Here is a 21,438-nt window from a genome sequence, read left to right as displayed (position 1 = left end):
AGGATTCTATTTCCTAAAAGGAGTCAGACTTGCCTTCAGGAACTCTATATAAAGAGAGGAACTTCTCATAGCAAAGGATCTCGTTTTTTTAGGCAATTTCTTTACATAATTCTTCCTCTCTCTCAAAGATTTCAAGCATCAAATAATTGTGCCAAGATTCAAGGAAGCCATCAACCTAGTTGTGATACAGTTTTTATTCTAAACTCTTCATCTTGTTTCTTTCTTTCTTTTATTATTGTCTTTAAATATGATGAATGTTCCAAGCATGATTGAGTTTAATTTAATTACTATGTCCAGCTAAACTCTTATACTAGGGATTTGATGTAATTTAATTCGATTCCAGTTTATAATATTAGATTTGTTTTTCTTTGTTCTCGTTATAAATTATTATTGTGCTTAATGCTTCCAGGCAGAAAATTTCCCCTGGATTGAATTATTTCAATAATTACATTCGGAAGAAGGGTTACTGATATGAAAAAGATAATAATTTACTTGAGAATAATAACTTGATGCGGAAGCTATATGGTTTGACTCAAGGGAGGTTTTCATAAGTTAATAAATTATTAAGTTGTGAACTCGCAGAACAACCATAAAACCTAATAATCTGATTCATGTTTAATTTCACTATTAAAGATAGGTAATTAAACTGAATTAGAATCGCTAACAATAAATCGGGAGAGCTTGTTAGTAACTTTAGGGTTGTTTCTCCTACTTGAACAATTAAAGTTGATTAATGAACTAATAGAATAAGCTGGATAGAATTAAGTGAAATCAAATTCCCTAGTAGCTTAATCCTCTGATTTCTTTTCGCTTGAATTTTGTGTTTGATCTTTTCTATTTTTACTTTAAATTTTATTTACCTTACAGCGAATCTCTCTTATCGTCGTCTAAATAATAATAGGTTGACATAATTTTGGTAATTGATAAACAATCCCTGTGGATACGATACTCTCTTACTCTATATTACTTGTTGCGATTTCGTACACTTGCGAAAACCGTTGTCAATTTTAATGACCTAATGCGTCATCCTCACCCTCCATGCTTATTACAGGGTTTCTCGGATGCTGTGGCTGACTGTGGTCTAGTTGATCTAGGAATGTCTGGGTACCCTTTTACCTGGGCTCATGGTAGAGGTCAACACCGGGTAGAGGAACGATTAGACAGAGCTTTGGGAAACATCACTTGGCAGCATCATTTTCCTAATTATCAAGTCCAGAACTTAGTCTCAAGTAAGTCTGATCACTCTCTTTTTATTCTCATTTCTCCCAGAATTGAAAATCGGAGACATCAACGTTTTCGGTTTGAGAACATTTGGCTAGAGGAATCTGATGTAGACACTGTGGTTAGAGAGAGTTGGACTAGTCATGAGGGTGTTGATGTAACGGGAAGATAAAAGTTTGTGGAGAACGCTTACAGAGCTGGGATAGGAGATTAAAGCTTCGGTTTAGGCAGGATGCAAAGAAGTTGACAGTGCAGCTTGAAAATTTTCGAATCAGAGGTAATATTGAACAGTTTGAAGATGTGCAGCGTAAGCTTGATGATGTTTTGCACCGTGAAGAGGTTTTCTGGTCTCAAAGAGCGAAATCCCATTGGTTGGCATCGGGGGATATGAACTCTAGGTACTTCCATGCAATTGCTAAGCAACGAAAAAAGTCGAAGCAGATTTTTCGGTTGAAGGATGCTAATGGCGAGTGGATAAGCGACAACAATTTGCTGAAAGGTATGGTGAGTGCTTATTTTGTTAATCTATTTGAGGAAGGGGATGTTAACTTAAGTCCTGTTGTGGGTTTATTCTCTCCTTTGGTTTCGGATAATGACAATTCTCGTTTACTTGGAGATATTTCGGTGGATGAGGTAAAATTGGCTGTGAAACAGATGCATGCAGATAAAAGCCCAGGGATGGATGGTCTAAATCCTAGATTCTACCACAGGTTTTGGGATGTTGTGGGCCATGATGTTGTCAAAAGTTGCCGAGACTGGTTCAATACAGGCATTTTTCCGCATAATCTGAATGATACCTTAATTGTGTTGATTCCGAAAGTAGAGGACCCAGAGGCAGTGAAGGATTTTCGACCTATTTCACTATGTAATGTAGTTTACAAAGTGTTTGCTAAGGTTCTGGCGAACAGGCTGAAGACCATTCTGCCTAATCTTATTTCATTATCTCAGTTGGCTTTTGTCCCGGGTCGGTTGCTCTCAGATAAAGTGTTAGTCGCTTTCGAGTTAATCCACTCTATGCAAACAAGAATGAAAGGTCGACAAGGAGCCTCCGCACTGAAAGTTGATATCTCAAAAGCCTATGACAGAGTTAATTGGTGCTACCTACGGGCTGTTATGCAGGGCTTGGGTTTTAGCCAGCGTTGGGTTGACTTAATCATGCTGTGTGTTTCCTCTGTTAAATACTGGGTGGGAGTGAATGGGGATGAGGTTGGCCCAATTATTCCAGAACGAGGGTTGAGACAAGGTTGTCCACTATCGCCCTATTTATTTGTTCTCTATGCTGAAGGACTGTCAAAGCTGTTTAGTCAGTCTGAACATGAAGGTCGCCTTAAAGGCTGTAGAGTCTTGAGAGCTGCTCCTCGGTTATCTCATTTGTTATTTGCGGATGATAGTTTGTTCTTTTTCGAGGCATCACGAACTCAAGCTCTGGAGGTTAAAAATATTCTAGTTTCTTATGAAGCAGCTTCAGGTCAAGCGGTTAATTGGCAAAAATCTGGTATTTTTTTCAGCTCTAACAGTTCTGAGCTGGATAAGACTGCTTTCAAGGGGTTTTTGGTGTAATTGCTCCTTTGAACCATGGAAGGTATCTCGGTCTGCCATCGTTAATTGGTAGGGAAAGGAGACGTATTTTTTCTTTCTTGAAGGATCGAGTGAGGAAGTTGGTCAGTGGTTGGAATCAGAAACTCCTCTCCAAAGGGGGTAAAGAGGTTCTAATAAAGGCTGTAGCAAAAGCTATCCCCTCATTTTGTATGAGTTCTTTCCTTATACCGGTATCTATTTTAACGGAGCTTCAGCGGCTCATGAATTCCTATTGGTGGGGAGGCAAGATGAGATGGTTGAGTTGGGAAAGGATGTGTGTAGCGAAGGAAGAAGGAGGTTTGGGTTTTAGACATTTGCGAAGTTTCAATCTGGCCTTGTTAGGAAAGCACTGCTGGAGGCTTTTACATAATACACACTCTCTCTTTTATAGCTCTTTCAAATCTAAATATTTTCCTAGTGGGAATTTTCTTGGTGCAGGTGTTGGCCGTAATCCAAGCTTTGTATGGAGAGGGATTTGTGCAGCCAAGGATGCTATATGTTCAAGGTTTCGGTGGAGAATCGGAGATGGTCAGTCAGTCAATGTTTGGACCGAACCGTGGCTATTGCGGGATAATCAGTTTCGGGTTCACTTGCCTATTCTTCCTGGTTTTGAGCATATACGGGTTTCTGATCTTATTTTGGCACATGGGGCACGAGCTTGGAATTTGCCACTGATACAAGGTTTTTTCAATCCTTCAATTGTTGAAATTATTACTTCTATTCCTTTAGCTACAAATGTTCAGGACGACATCCTTATATGGCATTGGACAGACTCTGGGATATACTCTGTAAAATCTGGATACAGATTAGTAGCATCTCAATATGTGGATCCTGAAGATGTTTGGCGGTCGAGTTTTTAGAAAATTCTTTGGTCACTGAAAATTCCGCCGAAAGTGAAGCATTTTCTCTGGAGGTGTTGTCGAGACATTCTGCCAGTTAAAGCAACTTTGGCAAGAAGGGGACTGGAGCTTAATACAGGATGCGATTACTATGGTAATACTGAAACGTTAGTTCATACTCTTGTTGAGTGTCCACGAGTGAGCATTTGTTGGCAATTTTTTGGTATTCAGCTTACTACTGGGACTTTTCCAACTTTCTTACAACTATTGGAACATTTACACAAGGCGTGGGAGAACGAATTTTTTGAAAGCTTTGTTATGGGACTATGGAGTGTTTGGTTAAGCCGTAATCAGCTGAAATGGAATTAAGTGGAAGAAGGACCTTATCACGTGGTTAGTCGAGCCAGAAGTATGCTCGCATCTTGGAAGAAAGCCCAGCTGAAGTCGCCAGGTTCAAGTACAGGTACCGATGCTCCTACAGGCAGTCAATGGCTTCCACCACCTGTCGGTTCTTTTAAACTAAATTTCGATGCCACTCTTCTCCCCTCTGTTGGCCATGGAGCCGTTGGTGCTGTAATCTCAAATTGCAACAGCGGGTTTGTATCAGCAGCAACGTCTTCATTACAAGGTTGTTCTTCTCCAGCAGTAGCAGAAGCACAGGCGCTCAGAACAGTGTTATCTTGGTTGTTATCGAGCTACTCCAGCCTGAAGATTCAGATTGAGACCGATTGTCTGCAAGTTTACTGTGCTATGAGGAATTCTGTCCAAGATTGGTCTGAGTTTGAAGTAGTTATTTCTGAATGTAAGCTACTCTTAGTCCAATTGCCAAATGTTACCTTGGCTTGGATTAGAAGACAAGCAAATGATATAGCTCATGTATTGGCTAAATCAGTTCCTCATGGAGCTTGTTTTCGAACTTGGGATATTGTTCCTACTTGTGTTGCTCGTTTTTTCTCTTAATAATAAATGATCAATATTAAATGTCAAAAAAAAAACATTAAAAATGATATTTTGAAACAAAATTAATAAAACAAGAAAAGATCACGCCCTGAAAATCTATTTTTTTTTGTCTGAGATAACAAAGAAAAATCATGAATTCCTGAAACTTTTCACTCATTACCAGTAATTGTGAAAAAACATCATTTGTTTTTAAGGTCAAAACCAACCACTCTAGTTCTACACAAAAATGCCAGTAAAATTTGGGCCAAACCAACAAAAAATGGTCCGGGGGATTGTGAGATTGTGTTACAGACAGAGTCTTCCATAAAGTGGAACTAAGCCAAGCACATTAAGTAAACTAGCTTCAGCTTTCAGATTGTCCAAAATACCTGCCAGATATTGTAGCAAGAATGTTCAGCATTATAACCTCATCATCAAGTTCATGGATCGCTACCGAGGCAGAAGAGTTCCTGTGTAGTGCAGAATCAAAAAGAAGTGAAACTAATCTTTTGAATAGGTCCACATGTAAGTCCTGTAAAAGAATACTATCTGGCTCCACATCTAAAATTTTTTTGGTTTAGAGATGGGTAGGTGTGCAATTCCGTTTGCATGACTGTAGAGAGTGCATTTTCATTTGATGATAAGCTTAGATTTCCCAAATCGAACATAAACCTAATAATAATAATTAGATTTTTTTTATGGTATTTAATTAGATTTCCCAAATCGAACATAAACCTAATAATAATAATAATAATAAATGGACTATTGGTAAGTTATGATTCTACTCTCAGAGTATTTCTTATTAGTAATGATGCGAGAACTAACCCAACAAGTCTTTTTGATCGGAAATTGCAAGTTGTTGGGAAACTTTAAAATTTTTTTTTTTGGTATTTTATTGAAAACTTGAATTAAAAAATAAAATTGATTAAATATTAAGTGAAAATCACTTTTTATTATTTTCAAGTAGAATAACTGATTTTTCTATTTAACCTATTAAATAACGACAATAAAAATATTTTCATCACAATACATCATTCTTTAACAATTAATATTCTGCCTATAATTGAAAAGACGACATTTGATGTATGAGAAAAATAATTTTAAAAAGGAGAACTTGGAGATGAAGAAAAAGACTAACGGCTTCAGGTTAGTATTTTATTCTACGAGTGTACAATTATAAATGAATAAAAGGAGTGACCAATTGACCATACTCAGCTATAAAAAGAGACCTTCGAGCTTGTTAATGGGCATTCTCGAAATAGTAATAATAAATGGCTGAAGAAGTGATCCTTTTGGATTTATTTGCCAGTTCTTTTGGAATGAGAGTGAGAATAGCTTTGGCTGAGAAAGGGATCAAATATGAATACAAGCAAGAAAACATGTTGAATAGGAGCCCTTTGATTCTCCAAATGAACCCTATTCATAAAATGGTCCCTGTCCTTATTCACAATGGAAACCTATTTGTGAATCTCTCATCATCCTCCAATACATTCATGACACATGGAATCAACACAACCCTCCTTTGTTGCCATCCGATCCTTACCTTTGATCGCAAGAAAGGGTTTGGGCTTATTTTCTAGACAAAAAGGTATATTAAGAGCTTAAATTTATTAATAAAGAGTGTATCATGTCACTGTCTCGTATGTATTTTCTTTAAAAAAAAACTCACAGTAGTATGATAATAAAAGTTCTCAAAGTTATGCATGTGAAAATATGATGCAGGTATATGATAGTGGCAAGAGGATACTAATGACCAAAGGAGAAGTCAAAGAGGCAGCTAAGAAGCAGAGGATAGACTGCTTGAAAATTCTGGAAGGAGAGCTTGGGGAAAAGCTTTACTTTGGAGGTGAAAGCTTTGGATTATGGATATAGCACTAATTTCCCATTCCTCCTGGTTTTTTTCCTATGCAACCTGTGGAGAATTCAACATAGAAGTTCAAGTCCCAAAGCTTATGAAATGGGTTCAAAGATGCAAAGAGAGAGATAGCGTTTCAAAATCCCTCACTGACCCACTCAAAGTTTATGAATATGTCTTGTAACTAAGGAAAACGGCTGGGGTAGAATAAGAGATTGCTACTCCTATCACTTCTGTTTTTGGATTTAGTTGATGTTTTATATATAATAACGATACCAAATTATGATGTAACTTGTGGGTGATCTTGCAAATCCTCTCTTATGTATCTTCTCTGGTTGTTTCTGGTCAAAAACTAATTGTAGAAGCAAAAGCAACATAACCAAATGCACAGTAATCCATGGCCAAGTAGGCATATAAGTCTGTAAAACGCTACAAATGAAAAAACTAAGAACTAGGAGATAAAGGGGAAAAAGGAAAGTTTATTTTTCACTGTAAACTCAATGTAATAGAAGTGAAGCATTTTGGTTACCATTCTTAATTTTGAAACTCACATTTAAGATTTTACCTGAAAAATTAATTCATACCAGTATAGTTCTTACGGATATTTGGCCTACCAGACCTTCTGACTGCGCCAGAACTTGCTTTCAAGTTGATTGAAGCTCCTTCAGACAACTTTTTATTAGCTGCTGGGGTTAAAATCTGATCAGTAACTTCACCTTCAAGGGAAAAGTTCGATGAAAGACATTTTTCGGGCTTGTTTCTGAAATTTCTGCACTGGACTGGAGATTTGGATTGGAGATTCTCTTCCTGCTTGCTACTCATATTCTTTGATCTGTACCTACTTCTTGTTACAACACCTGTACTTTGGGTAAGTTCTTTGTGCATCTGGTGAGTCTTTGCCTTCTTATGATTTTTCACAGTTTGATCCACTTCAGAATTTGCAGTCACTCGTGGACCTTCACTTTCCAAGTTTGAATGGTACATTGGAGTATGTTGGAATGTGTCTGACAACTTTCCCAGTATATCATCACAACTAAGATTTTCAGAATCCTCAGCAAGGCGCATAACAAGATCACGTATGCTTGTTGCTGGGAGCTCATCCAAAGTTGACAGGTAAGTATTTGCATTTAATCTAGGCACATTTTTTCTACTTGTAGAATCTCTTTTAGCAGATTCTTCCACATAAAATTGAGCAAGGCACCCTTCCCAGTCAAATGGAAACCCAATCTGGAAATGATTGCAAACCTGTAGAGATCAACAATTCAATTGGGGCTTGATCTAAAAAGGTTAAACAGGCATAGAAATAGCATATCTAATTTTGCACCTGTAAGTTCAGGACAACCTTATTAGGCATTTATTTGGTTCTAATCTAATTTTGTTTCGTAAACAAATACTAGAAGAACTTTCTGAAGCAATAGATTTATACTCAATGAAAACAGGTGAAATTTTACTAGAACCATTATTTGAATTAAATATTTTTATACATTACTCTTAAGACCACAGAGAACAAGGTGAAGAAGGAAAAGATATTTTCTCAGGAGAAAAAAGGCACAATACCAGAACTGAAAAGCCACTTTGAAGCGTTCGGGACCTATTTATGAAGCCGTTTATTGCAATTGTGATTCCATCCCTGGTTTCAAGAGTGGTGGCATTGATTCTCCTGGATATTGGTGCAGAGTAAAAGAGTCTTTCTCCTAAGCTTTGATACAAATACAAGTAAAAGCACAAACCCCAAAAATTCTTTACAATCTTGAAGAATTATTTGCAATCAGATTAAAGAAGCGAAAATTAAGAGAGCCCATACCAAAATAAGAACCCAAGGTTCAGATAACGTTCACAAGGATCAAAAGGTCCCAAGGTAGATTGCAAAAACTAGAATGCAAACATTTAGGCACCAAGAAAGTGACCAACCATTATTTCTATATCTTCTAAGTAGTCTAACATGGATGTTTCCGTTTCTTTCTTTCTTTTCTTTTTCCCTTTTTGCATATACTCTCTGTAATTAGTAAACCATCATAAAAAGAAATCATGAAAAAAAAAAAAAGACTATTGGAAATGCAAATTCAACACAGATTGAGGGGGAAAACTTGAAATTGTAGCAGAAGGCCTCAGCTTGCTTAAAATCCTTATTGGGTTACAGCTTACAGTATTAAATGGCAAGAATATTAAAAGTTTCAATTAAATTTTACTTAAGAAACAAAAAAGGAAGACACTTCCGGCCAACTTCCACAAAGCTTACTTCAAATTAAACCCAATTCTTCATTTTCGATTTGGAAACTTCCTAGATTACATCAGAAATTTTTGCCCATCAATTCTCGACCAGAAAACAACTTAAGTAAAACAATCAAGCAATAAATAAATAAACAAATCATACTCGCTTAAAGCAAACCCAGCAACAGCAATCCCTTTGTTCCCGGACTTAACCAGCCACCAATCGTTCAGTAACACCTGGATAAAACAAAATCAACAACCATCACGAACAATTAACATCGGCTACTACTTCAATAATAGCATAACAGATAAAAGGAAGTGAAGTACAAAAAAAAAGGGGAAACGAAAAGAGAAAGTTCAGATTTTTACAGATTTGAGGGACAAAGAAGAGGCAGGAATAACGGGATTCTGATCAGATTGAGAACCGCGAAACGACGAGGCTTCTGGGTTTCTACATATGCTAGCTAGCTTCTCCATTTTCATTATCTTTACAGAGAAAGAGGAGGGAAAGGTGGTTTTCTCTCTTAAGCACAAAAAAAAAAACAAAAAAAGAAAAGCCAATCCCCGCCTTTAACCAAATTTTTTTTCTCGTACCAGGCCACACCATATCTACTTTCTTCTGTCTCGGGTCATTTTTTATTTTAATTTAAAATTTTGTCTTATTTTTTTATTTCTAAATGAACCTTAAAAATATCAAATTTTGAGAGATCAGACAAATTTTATAATATAATAAATAATATTTCTCCGTTCTAAAATCCTTGCTTACTTCTTTTCATTTGTTTAAATTATAGTACTATTTTCTTCTTTTTATTGTTTTTAGAATAAGATAATTTTTTTTATTTTTATTTAATGTGCATTTCTATGAATAAAACTGTTACGTTTGATATTAATATTAACCAATTCCATAACTTAATTTTTTGATTTCTTGCATTAAAATTTTAATTTTAATTTGTTCCAACAAAGATTTAGTATGAGTCAATTAATTAAGAGAACATTGTTGATTCTACATTAGATTCATGCGAAGGCTTATTAATTAGAATTTAATTAGATTGTTAATGTTAAATTTTAATTTTAATAATATGGATTTTTATTAAAAAATAAAGAAAAATTATAATAACTATATTTTCTTAATATATGTGAAACTCAAACTAAAATAAAATTGGACGTCCCAAAATTTTTAACACCAATCAAGATTGTTACAACCATATGTGGAATCAACTTATGGTTTAAAAGTTGTAAGGAAATGATATTTTGGAATTTTTTAGTTAGCAGTTTAAAATTCTGAATTAATTAACTTGGTTAGCAGTTTTCTCAGGAAAAAAGGAATTATTATAGAAATGTTGAATCCAATAACCAAAGCTAATAATCTAATTTACATTATTCATAAGCAAACTAATAGACTCGGACTCGGACTCTGACTCTATGCAATCACCTGGTATAGTTATTGGCTCATTGTTGACACCAACATCCTCTTTTTTCTTGTCTTGTGGCACCAAAGAAGGTTTTGGAGGCAATTTTAGGTTTTCAAATTCTCCTTCCAGCATCTCTATAACTTCATGCATGGATGGACGATAAATGGGTTCCAATTGTATACACCAAAGAGCTACTAAAGCCATCTTCTTTGTCATTGTACTTTCCTCCTCTGAAACATTATCTCCCAATTCCATGTCTTTTCCTTTATTAAATTGTTCATAAACCCATGTCGGAAAATAGACTTGGCTGACATGCGCAGCAAATGCATTCAAGTGCTTTCTTCTTCCCACCATTTCCATTAACAAAATCCCAAAACTATACACATCAGCTTTATGAGATATACCTCCAATGTTCTTGTAGATTAGTTCTGGAGCCATGTAACCCATTGTTCCCCTCGCTGATGTGAGACACACAATACTCTCATCGGTCGAATATAATTTTGCAAGTCCGAAATCTGAGATTTTTGGCAAGAAATTTTCATCAAGAAGAATGTTATGTGGCTTGATATCAAAATGTAATATTTTCATATGACAGCCTCGGTGAAGATAGTCAATCCCGCAAGCCACTCCTAGAGAAATCTCATACATTTTCTCAATGGTTATCAAATTGCTACGTTCTTCCGAAAATATATACTTCTCGAGAGATCCATTAGACATGAAATCATATACGAGAGCACATTTAGATTTCTCAGCATAAAAACCAACAAGACGAACCACATTAATGTGACGAATTCTCCCAATTGTAGCAACTTCATTGATGAAGTCTCGACCGTTACCTTTGGACATGTTCAACATTTTTACTGCAACAAAATTACCACTCCGGAGTTTTCCTTTGTATACAGAGCCAAAACCTCCTTCTCCCAGCTTTTCTTTGAAACCGTTTGTTATCTTTTTAATTTCTGAGTAAGAGTATCTAATTGGGAAGAGATTATCATAACTTTGAAGAAACTCTTCAATATTATCATATTTTGATAAATGTCTCCTTTCCCATTTATAAATCCAAAAGGAGAGAAGACCTATTATCCCACATAAGGTTAATGGTGCACGCCATAATACTGGAAAAAATTGACAGAACAATTGTTAGCAACTATTTGACAGTTAAAAACAGTGAAGCTTGGCTTAAATAAGGAAAGGAATTCCCTTACCAAATATAGAAATATAAGGAAGCAAACCTGAAAGAAGGAAAAGAACAAAAAAAGTTAAAAGATGTAAAATATGTAGCCATATAAAACTTGACACATTGGCTTAAAAATGTTTGTGCTTTATTCTTGTCATTATTTAATCCGTTGAACATGGAACGAGTTGAACATGGAACGATTCGCATTTCACTTCTCAAACTTTCCAATTTCAATATATTTAGAGCTAGCCAATCAGGAGTGATCTGGTTGATCTTCTCACTAATATGAACAGTGAAAGATTTTGAATCCAAGTCTTCTTAATCATATGAACTTATTTTCTTTATTATTTGGCTTTTGATTTCATGAAAACGCATGAAAAAGAATTAGATAATGGATTTTGGCAAACCTTTGAAGACTTTTCTTAGTCTTCCAAGCTTGTTCATAAGCTTCTCTTGCATTTGAGTCTCTCACTCACCAAGTAAGTTTAATCCATTTATCTTCATATCCATGCTTAGATTAGATATTCTTGTGTTCATGAGCTACATTGAGCTATTTGTTAGAAAATTGAGGATTATGAGATTACTTTGAGCTATTAGATTAGATTACTTTTTTTTAAGGATTTTTTTCTTTCTTTCTTTCTTTAAGGATTTTTATGTGTTGGAAACCTTGAATTTAATAATAAGGATTAGATTAGATGCCCTAGATTATCATTATAGCCAACCCTTCCAAAAAAAAAAAAGAAAAGAAAAAAAAAGAAAAAAGTGTGATATAAATATTCTCACCCAAGAGATAATATCCCGCATAGCTTATTGACGTGCCTGCATTGACAAAACAAAAATGAAAAACAATTAGCAAAAGAAAATGTAATAATATATCTTTTTCTTTTTGTTCTTTAGAATTAAGGATTAACAACCGTTATTATACTATTCTAAATTATTCTTTCAAACAAAATAAATAAATAAATAAAATAAAATTAGAAATAATCTCAAAGTTTGATTATTCTTGTTTTCTATCCAAATATAGCACAATTAAACTTGCAATAGAGTGTAAGCATCCTTACCATTGGGAATTCGGTTAGTATACAGGTCAGCAATCAACTCTGCCAAAATAAAAGAAAGCCCAAGTTAAACAACTAACAGGTGACCAACAGTGGCGGAACCAGGAATAATAATTAGAAGAGGCAAAAAAATTTTCTCAACATTTAGAGGGGGCAACTCCGAAAAAAAAAATCATTATTTTATAGATAAAAGTTAAAATTTTCTATATTTTATAAGATAAATTTTTTTAAAAAAATTTAAATTAGGGGGCGGCCACCACAATTGGCCACCACTAGTTCCCTTATTGGTGACCAATCAAATCTATCTATTAATGAAAGCTCTTTTAGAAATGGAACTTACCGTTAGCATAACCAAATATGTCTTTTAATCCTGCATCAACACAGAAAGAGTACCAACTTTAAAAAAAAAAAAAAATTAAAATTAGGGGAGCGGCCAACACAGCTGGCCACCCCTAGTTTCATCATTAGTGACCAATAAACACTACCTATTAATGAAAACTCTTTCAGAAATGGAACTTACCAACGGTTCTAACAAACACCACTCCTAATTCTGCATCAACACAAAAAGAGTACAAAAGATTTAATTTTTGATTGTACATGTCAATTAATGCAAATATGATTATAATAAAAATGAATTTGATTACATTACCCTATTATATTCAAAACAAGTTCTAATTATTACAAAGGCCACCAGCTTCAGGGAGGTGCTATGGATATAATTCAAATGTGTATATTTGAATTAGTTTCTCTCAATTTAGCTTATTTTAACCATAAAGATTCTTAGAGGATGTGATTTTATTTTATTTTGATTATTTCATTTTTGTAAACTACTCTACTATAATTTCCATAATAATATTAATAAGGTTCAATTTCCCTTTTAAATTTAAGGGCTAAATCATTAAAAAAACCCAAAATTATGTGGATAGTTTTAATTTTACCCTAAATTTAGCTTTATTTTCCTAGTACCTTGAACTTTAACTTTAGTTACAATAGCACCCTAGTTTCAAATTGTACCCAATATTAAAATAAAAAAAATAATATTTTATCCATTAGATTGGGTATAATTTAATGAAAAAAATATTAGTTTCAAATTATACCCAATATTAAAATAAAAAATAAAATACTTTTTATTTATTCATATAATATTAACAAGTAATGATTCTCTAAAAATAAAATTATGTCATAACGAATAAAACCTATTTTTATAAGAGATATTTTTATAAGGGATCTAACTTAAGTATAATTTCAATAAATCCTAACTAAAATTCTATGCTTAAAAAGTAGCAAAACAAAAACCGAAACTAATACTCTATACTTATAACATACTATAATTTATTATTTTATTTGACTTTTTATGAATGTAAAAAAAATCATAGCAATATTAGTTCCGGTGTCGTAAATTTTTTATTAACATGACCATAGGTCCAACCAAAATAAATGAAATTAAAATGTTATTGTAACTAAAATTGAAGTTCAGGGTACTAAAAGAAGAAAGTTAAATTTAAGATACAGTTACAACTACCTACAAAGTTTGTGATTTTTTGAATGATTTAGCCAAATTTGGGTGCTATATATGATTTATCCAAAAATTAATTTTTTATGCAATCATTATCCTAATTTTACATCATATGAGCAAAAAGGTCAATTTTTAACCAAAAAAAAAAAAGTAAAATAACAAACTATTATTTTATTAAAAGTAAATAATAAAAATTATTATTTCTTCTTTTTAGCTACAAATTTGATCTTTGTAGTTATTTGTTGTAAATTTGGGACAATAATTATATAAAAAATTTATTTATTTATAAGTAATTTGAGAGTGCGAATTGAACTTTATGTAATTCAAATTGGAGAGAGATTCATACAAAATTCTCTCAGTATTATCTTTCTTTCTCACTATTCTTGCTATGGGAAACCTTATAAATGTAAAAACAAATGTATAATGTTTCTTACCACCATGAAAGTCATAAATATCTTTTTTCCTACGCACATGGCGTAGACTCTGAAGCAGCCCTGCGCAGAAAGAAAAAAAAAAAAAAAGGAAGGAGGAGGAAGTTGTCAGGATGAATTTAAGACTAGGATACGATAAATGGAAAGTAAGTGATGGGAACTCCGCAGATTATAAAATTATATTGGTATAAAGAAGAGAGAATGACTTACCTAGATTTGGTTTGTGCATCCAAAGAAAAAAAAAATACATTTTTCTAAAAATAAAAATATTTTAATCATTTAATGGGGAAAAAAAATAGGATTAAGTGAAAACAATTTTTAGCAAATAACAACAATTTTTTTTAAATTAGTCATTGAAAACATTTTCTATATAGAAAGGATAATAATGCAAAACAACTCCTTACAGTGGACATCTCGACGGAGCAAGGAATTTCCTATTCCAATATAGACAAAGAGAAATATTAGTTTTATATACAAAATGAAAACACAAAATAAAAATGAAAAAGACAAATACCAAATGATTTTTTATTCCCCTTTTTCTCTTTGGTTATAGTCTAAGAGCTTGCTCCAGCTTTACTGGTTGGAGCTCGAGTTCGATCATAACTTTATTACAGTTTCCCGTAAAGAAAAATGAACGATTTCAAGTTGGCTCATAAGCTAAAGTTTCATTAAAACTCGAATTCAATTTATTTATTAAATAAGCTCAGTAAGTAGGATCGAGCTATTCTATGTATTACGAGACCACCAACAAGACAGATTAAAAATTAATAGGTTGTGCTTGAGGTTCTTCTGTTTCTAAGGCCATTTCTGGTTCTTCACCATCTGATAGAACTACGTAGTTGTTTTCAAAAAATGTTCATCTTCTTATGCCATAAATCAAATCTCACTCATGCACTAGGCAAGACTAGCTTTGAATCCAACTAAAATATCATGCCAAAAATACTTTTCATTAGTATTTTTTTTTTCTTTGCAGTAAATATAAAACTAAGAAAGACATATAATGACTATAGGGGATAAAAAAGATCACCCAAAACGCAATTTTTTATTGGTTAAATGAGTCCTAATTAGACTTGGTCACAATTCAGTTTTGAACCAGAACTGATTTACAATCATAATAACCATTCAAACCCAACTTGAAATGGAGGCCATGGAAATGAAACGTACTGTAACAGTATTCCTTAATGCTGGCAATGTCAAGGTTGCAGCGGTTTTCCTCATAGTTGTCACAGCAAGCCCCAAACCATGACATCTCAAACCCATATGACATAATGCGGTGAACATCCAGATATGAAATGTCCATCGCTTCTTTTGGCAGAAAAGATGCCATAACTATCTGCTCAACACGGCAAGAATCCACCAAATCCATCACATAAGTAGAGCGAGAGCTAAGCATTATATACCAATAACCTGAATTATAATAATTGAATTAATATAATATTGCAGTTATAATTAACTTATTAGGGCCTTGCTCTTTTGTTAAATGTTAATGGACTAGACTGCTAAAATTAATAATAATAACCTCACCTGAATAATACGTGCTATTGATGCAAGGATGAGTATCTACATAAAGTGGAGAATCCAGCATTCGATGTTCACAGTTCACCAAAACTAGGCTCTGATAGTAATCAGCCTCAGAATAGTCAACTCCTGGCCAAGAACCCCGAATAGCCCAATACCGATTATAGAAAAGGTTCAAAGAATGGCGAGGAAAAGAGGAGCAGTTATCCTTTTGGATAAGGGCATCTACTACTCGAATTGTGAAGTTATTGTAATTAATAGACAGAACGTAATATTTAGCTGAATCCAAGTATACTACTGTAAGGTTGTTTTCACAAACAAGTTGAAGGTTTTGGTTGCCGCAGGTTCTCGGATCAGTGTTAAGGCGAAAAGGGTAGCTTATGTTATGGATATCGCCGCAAGAACTGGTGCACTGATAATTATTGCTTTTGCTGTTTCTAGCACAGCAACCATGGAGATGGAGTATTATTAAAATTATAACTAGAAAAAGAAGGTTTGAGTATCTGCTGATCATTCTGTGAACTGATGAGACAGAGAGAATTGATCATTAAATTTGTAATGCGGATTACTTTGCTCGTCACTGGAAACTTCAAAGCGACTTTCAATTAACATTGCACACCACAAGTCTTCCTTTTAAGTCAATGCCCCATAAGTCTTCCTTTTAAGTCAATGCCCCATAGATAAAGTCTCAGAATTATGTGGGGTAACACAAAAAATGCAAGTCTATTGCGAAGTCTACTGCAAGGAAGCTGCGACGAAGCTAAAGGAAAAGGGTCATTAAGGGAAACATATTGGCCCATTGTCATACTTCTTATCGGACGACAAGTCCATTCTCCTATTAGTGCAGACCTCGCAGCACACTTTTGAGCAGGCTCCGTAGAGAAGCACTAGCTAGTATCAGCCTATAATGGAGTATCAACCGCTGCACATAGAGCAAAAAGCCACATGAGCCATTTTTAGACAATGACGGCGATTGTTTCTGCCAAGTCTATGCATTTGGATGCTTATGTATCAGAATCCATTGCTAAAATCGCAGACAATGAAGGGTAGTTGCATGTGGAATCACTGACAGAATTTCTAGTAAATGTATTCCAAGAACATGCTGATATTTTATCAGCATGGCCTGCGTTATCAACTTTGTCAGTTCTAAGGTGGTTAAATTTTTGGAGAGTGACACTTTCAGCAAGCTGAGGGGACGAAGTATTCTGCTCGTGAACAAAAGCTACGGGTTGCATTTTAGAAGAAATTTCGGTGCAGGAACCCTCATAGCCTGATAAAAACTGAGATAAACAGAAAACAATACAGAAGAAAATTTAGTTAGTTATACGGCAAAGTAGCATCAAAACATGCAGTTTCAGATTTTCTAGAAGCACCTCCGTTTTTTGCAACTTTCCAAATATATGTTCATGCAAAACGAAAGAATGATCCACATGAAGCTTTATAGGTTTTGCAGGTGCTTCTGATTTTTGCAAACTGCAAATTATTTCCCTGATTAATCCACATGAAGCTTTATAGGTTTTGCAGGTGCTTCTGATTTTTTTTTTTTTTTTTTTAAAAAAAAAAAAATTCACATCGAGTTGTGCATCACTCGTGATTACCAAAAGGTGAATTAAGAAGTAGCAAACCTAAAGGTCAAAGACAGTGACTGAGAATATAACTAATATTATAGGACATAGCATACATCCTATAGTTGAGAAACTAGGGCCCTTTCTATATGGTCTTTATTTCTCAAATAAGATAAATTATTAAACTCCATTATTTTTCTTATTTCCAAGATACAAGCCTTTTAGTATAGGAAATAGAAGCCAAAAACAAAAATGATAGGATACAACTACTCAGAACTCAATTGTGTGCTACAAAGCAAACCACATCATGAGATATTGAATTCACCCTTTTTTGGCTCCATCAACAACTGTGGCAACAATAAACAAATAACATCTCTGGAGTCTGGACCACTGCAATCAGCCATAAGAACCTGATAATCAAATATATAAGGAAACATTTTGAGACTAGATCACAGAGGAACACTCTTCTAACATATGAATCATGAAGATTTTTTTAGCATGTTGCACACATTCCAGACACTAAAACTCTTGGAAACATCTTAACACTTCAAAAAAGTTTCACTATATTTCTTTAATTTTGGCAACCCTATGTAAACTGCAGAGGTTAATTCACAATTTAAAATTTTAAGATGGATTTCAATTACTACTTCACAAAACCCAACTTTTATTTTTCTGATCATGCAATCAATTAAACTAACACATTACTGACAAACCAATACAAGATTTTAAATTCAGAAAAGCAAAATGCAGTACATTTCACCAATAAATTATATCGTGAAATTAATGTCGTGGTATAACATTTATAGATGTTAAACCAATACTAGATTATTGAAATTAATGTCGTGGTGTAACATTTATAGCAATAAATTTATCCCAGTATTATAAATACAAAATATATATTCTTAGTATAACATTTCACCAACCTTTTGCGTTTTGCTGTTTAAAAACAAAAGAGTCATATTTCATGTCATATTATATCGTGTTTTTCCTGTTCAAGCTACTTAGCCTTTAATATCTATTTTGCCCATAAGGAGGCAGCATCCCCTACTTTGACCACAAATTCATGCTGCAATTGAAGTTCTTTAGGCTTCTAAATTACTATATCACTTATAACACTAATCCGAAACCTGACACACTTGTTGAACTTCACTCACTAATGACCAAGAAAATGTATGAACAGCTTTTTATTGAATCTTAAGAGCATTAATTGGCAAAATTCTCAAACTGGATGTTGAGAAAGACTTTTTTCCCCCAAGGAAAGATGTTGAGAAAGATGGACAGAGGAATAACCCTGTCAACAAGTGTTTCAGGGTCCCTATCACAACCTGACACACTTGTTGAACTTCACTCACTAATGACCAAGAAAATATATGAACAGCTTTTTAATTGGCAAAATTCTCAAACTGGAAGTTGAGAAAGATTTTTTTTCCCCCAAGGAAAGATGTTGAGAAAGATGGACAGAGGAATAACCCTGTAAACAAGTGTTTCAGGGTCCCTATCAGATGCAAAGAAATTCTTAACTTTAGGTTCAGCAAGGAAATTGTATGACATAGGATTTTTACTTTTTCATTAGCTAGATCAACACAATTCATTTTAGCAAGAAAGATCCAATTTTTCTACCAGGAAATGGCTTATGACATCATCATTTGTTGAAAGATACATTGCATACTTACAAACTCTGAAGCAAAAATATACAATTACATTTCATATTTATGTTACCATCATCAATTGAAGAACCTTACAAACTCTGAAGCAAAATAATACAATTACATTTCATATTTATGTTACCATCATCAATTGAAGAACCATGTTGGTTAGAGCTATTTAATTCTTGCAGTTCTAAACTCTAAAAGAATGTTAAATTCACAATAAATTTATTAACTCTAAGACCTCCCATGAGTATTCTGATGGTAGAAAAATATTTTGTTCCCTGAAAATAACACAGTTACCTTACTAACCTCATCAAGTTCCGAAATGCAAGTGTATCAAGGAATCCTCAAAAGTTAATACTCACCAACAGAGTAGCCAAAAAAAATAACACAAGGAATCAGAACACTAAAATTAACGTACCAATATTATTACCAAACTGTTAACAAAAACAACAATACCTCAACTAACACTGATAACGAATTAAAATTAACAAAAGTTAAAATTAATACCTCAACACCCGCTATAAAGAAGTGCATCAAGATACCAACAATTGGTGGTTCAGCCACAATTGGAGAAGACATGATCACAACTTGTTAGAGCTTGTTACATACGACACTACAACAGTGATGTCATCAAGTTTACCACCATAGTAGCTGAACCCAGCAAGTTGCGCAGCAGTAGAAAAAGGTGTCTGTCGGTTCTCATCCAGTGCTCGTTGACTTGTCATAGCTGCAATTTTCTGAGCTGTTACTTGAGGCCCTAAGCCAGCTCTTAGGGCATCAACAACAGCAGTGGTAACCTCGTTGTTATACAAGTTGTCGAATAATCCATCTGTTCCGGCAACAATTACGTCACCCGAAGAAACAGGAAATATGAATACCTGGCCAGAGCTTGGCAGATCACCCTCATTGCCACTCTCTAGTTGGTATGGAAAATTAAAGCAATGCTGCTGTGCTGGGGATTGGAACACTGTGCATCCATCTCTAACCACCATGAATCCACTGTCTCCTAGATTAATGGCACGTATTTCCTCATTTATAAGCGCAACTATGCAGGCCGTTGATGAACCCTTTGCTTTTGTATTGGAGTGTGCCTTCTCTAGCACCCTAGCAGGATCAATTGAACCCACAGGCTCTTCCTGAATTGCACTTACAGAATTCAACATAAGCTCCCGAGCATATAATCCGGCATTAATTCCCACATCCGCCCACCCTCCTACTCCATCTGCTACACCAATGACTTGCTCATTGGCACATATAAAGTGAGCATCTTCCCCACCTGTTTCTTCCTTATCAGGATGTGGCAAGTAGCAAGATCCTGAGAGCAGCTTCAGGGTTTGGCCATATACCAAAGTGGAGTTTGACAGCTGCTCCTCCCGAGAATTCCCATCAAACAACACATCACGAGCAGCTCCAGCAGAGGATTGAACAGAATGAGCATCTTCCCCACCTGTTTTTTCCTCATCAGTACAGAGCAACTTCAGGGTTTGGCCAGACTCCACAGTTGAGTTTGCCAGCTGTTCCTCACGAGAATTCCCATCAAACGACACATTATGAGCAGCTCCAGCAGAGAATTTAACAGAAGACAAGTTGTGGAAGTTCTTCAACGATGGCCCTGGAACAAAACTATTCAAATTACTGCTCCTTGTAATTGAACCAAACCAAGAGTAACTGCCAACCAAAGGACTATTTGGCAACTCCCCATTTATCATTCTCACTCTTGCCTTAAAGCAACTGACCCGACCTCTATCTGCGAAAAAAACACCTCTAGGTTCCGAAAAGTACAATCCTTTTGCACAAGTAGTAATCATATTATCAATAAAGCACAATCGTTTTGCACTGGTAATCATACTATCAATAAAAGTATCACCAAACACAGCTTTAGGCAGCTATAGAATATCCACCAAAGAGAACGCCTCACTGAGAATTAAGTGGGATTAGATAATGAAAAGGCTGAATTTCTAACAATTATTGATGTTCTAAATCCTAATTTCAGCTTCACGCAGAAACCCAGATGGCACCTTAAACCCTTCAACCAAAAACCACAGCCTCTTTAAGCACACCTGAACCTTATTGTTTTTGGGATCTAGAGATTTAGGGAGAGAAAGAAATATCGAGGGTTATTCATTTATATCTTCGAACCTTATTGTTTTTGAGGGCTTCGAACCGTACACACACACACCCAGATAGACATGTATGTGTTAATATTAGTGATAATCCTAATAATTGCTAATTAGGATTATAATTCTTAATTAAAATAGGAAAGAAAAATTTATCCAATAATATCATTTATAATAATTCCTAATTAAAATAGGGGAAAAAAAAACAATTTGGATTTTGATTTTTGGTTCAATTTTTTGATTTCCTATTAAGTCTATTTCTTCTAATTTCTTCTCTTTCAATTAATTTTATTCAATGAAAAAAATCTAATTCATGACAGTAATTTTATTCAATGAAAAAAATCTAATT

General features: G+C 34.4%; 4 protein-coding genes and 1 pseudogene across 9 annotated transcripts in view; 2 read left to right on the top strand and 3 right to left on the bottom strand.

Moving 5' to 3' along the window:
- The window catches only part of LOC149498731 (vesicle transport protein GOT1-like), a 99,429-nt gene extending 94,277 nt beyond the window's left edge, over window positions 1-5,152 (top strand). Inside the window, exon 5 of the mRNA XM_089723995.1 lies at window positions 5,017-5,152. Coding sequence (XP_089580121.1) covers window positions 5,017-5,055 — 39 coding nt within the window. The 3' untranslated portion in view covers window positions 5,056-5,152. The remainder of the gene's footprint in view (window positions 1-5,016) is intronic.
- Window positions 5,153-5,237: 85 nt separating this feature from the next.
- On the top strand, window positions 5,238-6,643 carry LOC149498730 (putative glutathione S-transferase; annotated as a pseudogene).
- Window positions 6,644-6,891: 248 nt separating this feature from the next.
- On the bottom strand, window positions 6,892-9,234 carry LOC149498729 (uncharacterized). Of its 2 annotated transcripts, none has more exons than XM_089723988.1 (4): window positions 9,013-9,234; window positions 8,807-8,880; window positions 7,990-8,092; window positions 6,892-7,677 (listed from the first exon to the last, which is right to left on the bottom strand). In XM_089723988.1, the coding sequence occupies exons 1-4, from the start codon at window positions 9,124-9,126 to the stop codon at window positions 7,006-7,008; spliced, it is 963 nt and encodes a 320-aa protein (XP_089580114.1). In that variant the 5' UTR covers window positions 9,127-9,234; the 3' UTR covers window positions 6,892-7,005. The 2 variants fall into 2 exon arrangements, with proteins under 2 accessions (XP_089580114.1, XP_089580110.1); XM_089723984.1 differs by having other exon boundaries at window positions 7,990-8,131; window positions 9,013-9,232.
- A 715-nt stretch (window positions 9,235-9,949) lies between these two features.
- Window positions 9,950-16,269, bottom strand: LOC105629404 (rust resistance kinase Lr10). 3 transcript variants are annotated; one of them, XM_089720153.1, is made up of 10 exons: window positions 15,762-16,269; window positions 15,402-15,644; window positions 14,642-14,671; window positions 14,241-14,300; window positions 12,811-12,840; window positions 12,631-12,660; window positions 12,294-12,332; window positions 12,016-12,051; window positions 11,261-11,287; window positions 9,950-11,170 (listed from the first exon to the last, which is right to left on the bottom strand). In XM_089720153.1, exons 1-10 carry the CDS (start codon window positions 16,267-16,269, stop codon window positions 10,011-10,013), a joined length of 2,163 nt encoding a protein of 720 aa, XP_089576279.1. In that variant the 3' UTR covers window positions 9,950-10,010. The 3 variants fall into 3 exon arrangements, with proteins under 3 accessions (XP_089576279.1, XP_089576285.1, XP_089576281.1); XM_089720159.1 differs by having other exon boundaries at window positions 15,402-15,570; window positions 15,762-15,902; XM_089720155.1 differs by lacking the exon at window positions 14,642-14,671.
- A 117-nt stretch (window positions 16,270-16,386) lies between these two features.
- LOC119369326 (putative protein phosphatase 2C 55) lies at window positions 16,387-21,139 on the bottom strand. 3 transcript variants are annotated; one of them, XM_089720168.1, is made up of 2 exons: window positions 19,480-21,139; window positions 16,387-17,035 (listed from the first exon to the last, which is right to left on the bottom strand). In XM_089720168.1, the coding sequence occupies exon 1, from the start codon at window positions 20,817-20,819 to the stop codon at window positions 19,554-19,556; it is 1,266 nt and encodes a 421-aa protein (XP_089576294.1). In that variant the 5' UTR covers window positions 20,820-21,139; the 3' UTR covers window positions 16,387-17,035; window positions 19,480-19,553. The 3 variants fall into 3 exon arrangements, with proteins under 3 accessions (XP_089576294.1, XP_089576291.1, XP_089576289.1); XM_089720165.1 differs by lacking the exon at window positions 16,387-17,035 and adding an exon at window positions 17,398-17,710; XM_089720163.1 differs by lacking the exon at window positions 16,387-17,035 and adding an exon at window positions 17,398-17,730 and having other exon boundaries at window positions 19,480-21,138.
- Between the last annotated feature and the right edge of the window lie 299 nt (window positions 21,140-21,438).

The sequence above is a fragment of the Jatropha curcas genome, chromosome 1, assembly GCF_041381405.1.
Source record: "Jatropha curcas cultivar XTBG-Jc1 chromosome 1, XTBG_Jcur_1.0, whole genome shotgun sequence".
NCBI classification, from domain to species: domain Eukaryota; kingdom Viridiplantae; phylum Streptophyta; class Magnoliopsida; order Malpighiales; family Euphorbiaceae; genus Jatropha; species Jatropha curcas.
The sequence above is the reverse complement of the archived record's forward strand: the minus strand, read 5'-3'. Positions and strand labels throughout refer to the sequence as shown.

What these genes read in the sequence shown, in the direction of transcription:
- LOC149498729 (XM_089723984.1), bottom strand. Translation starts at nt 9,126, where the DNA reads ATGAAAATGGAGAAGCTAGCTAGCATATGTAGAAACCCAGAAGCCTCG. An exon ending in CTTCTTTGTCCCTCAAATCT is followed by an intron (nt 8,881 to 9,012) that starts GTAAAAATCTGA and finishes TGTTTTATCCAG; the next exon opens with GTGTTACTGAACGATTGGTG. An exon ending in GCTGGGTTTGCTTTAAGCGA is followed by an intron (nt 8,132 to 8,806) that starts GTATGATTTGTT and finishes TTTGTATCAAAG; the next exon opens with CTTAGGAGAAAGACTCTTTT.
- LOC119369326 (XM_089720168.1), bottom strand. Translation starts at nt 20,819, where the DNA reads ATGATTACCAGTGCAAAACGATTGTGCTTTATTGATAATATGATTACT.
- LOC105629404 (XM_089720153.1), bottom strand. Translation starts at nt 16,269, where the DNA reads ATGATCAGCAGATACTCAAACCTTCTTTTTCTAGTTATAATTTTAATA. An exon ending in TATTTATGACTTTCATGGTG is followed by an intron (nt 12,841 to 14,240) that starts GTAAGAAACATT and finishes GTGTTGATGCAG; the next exon opens with AATTAGGAGTGGTGTTTGTT. An exon ending in TGCGGGATATTATCTCTTGG is followed by an intron (nt 11,288 to 12,015) that starts GTGAGAATATTT and finishes TCCTTCTTTCAG; the next exon opens with GTTTGCTTCCTTATATTTCT.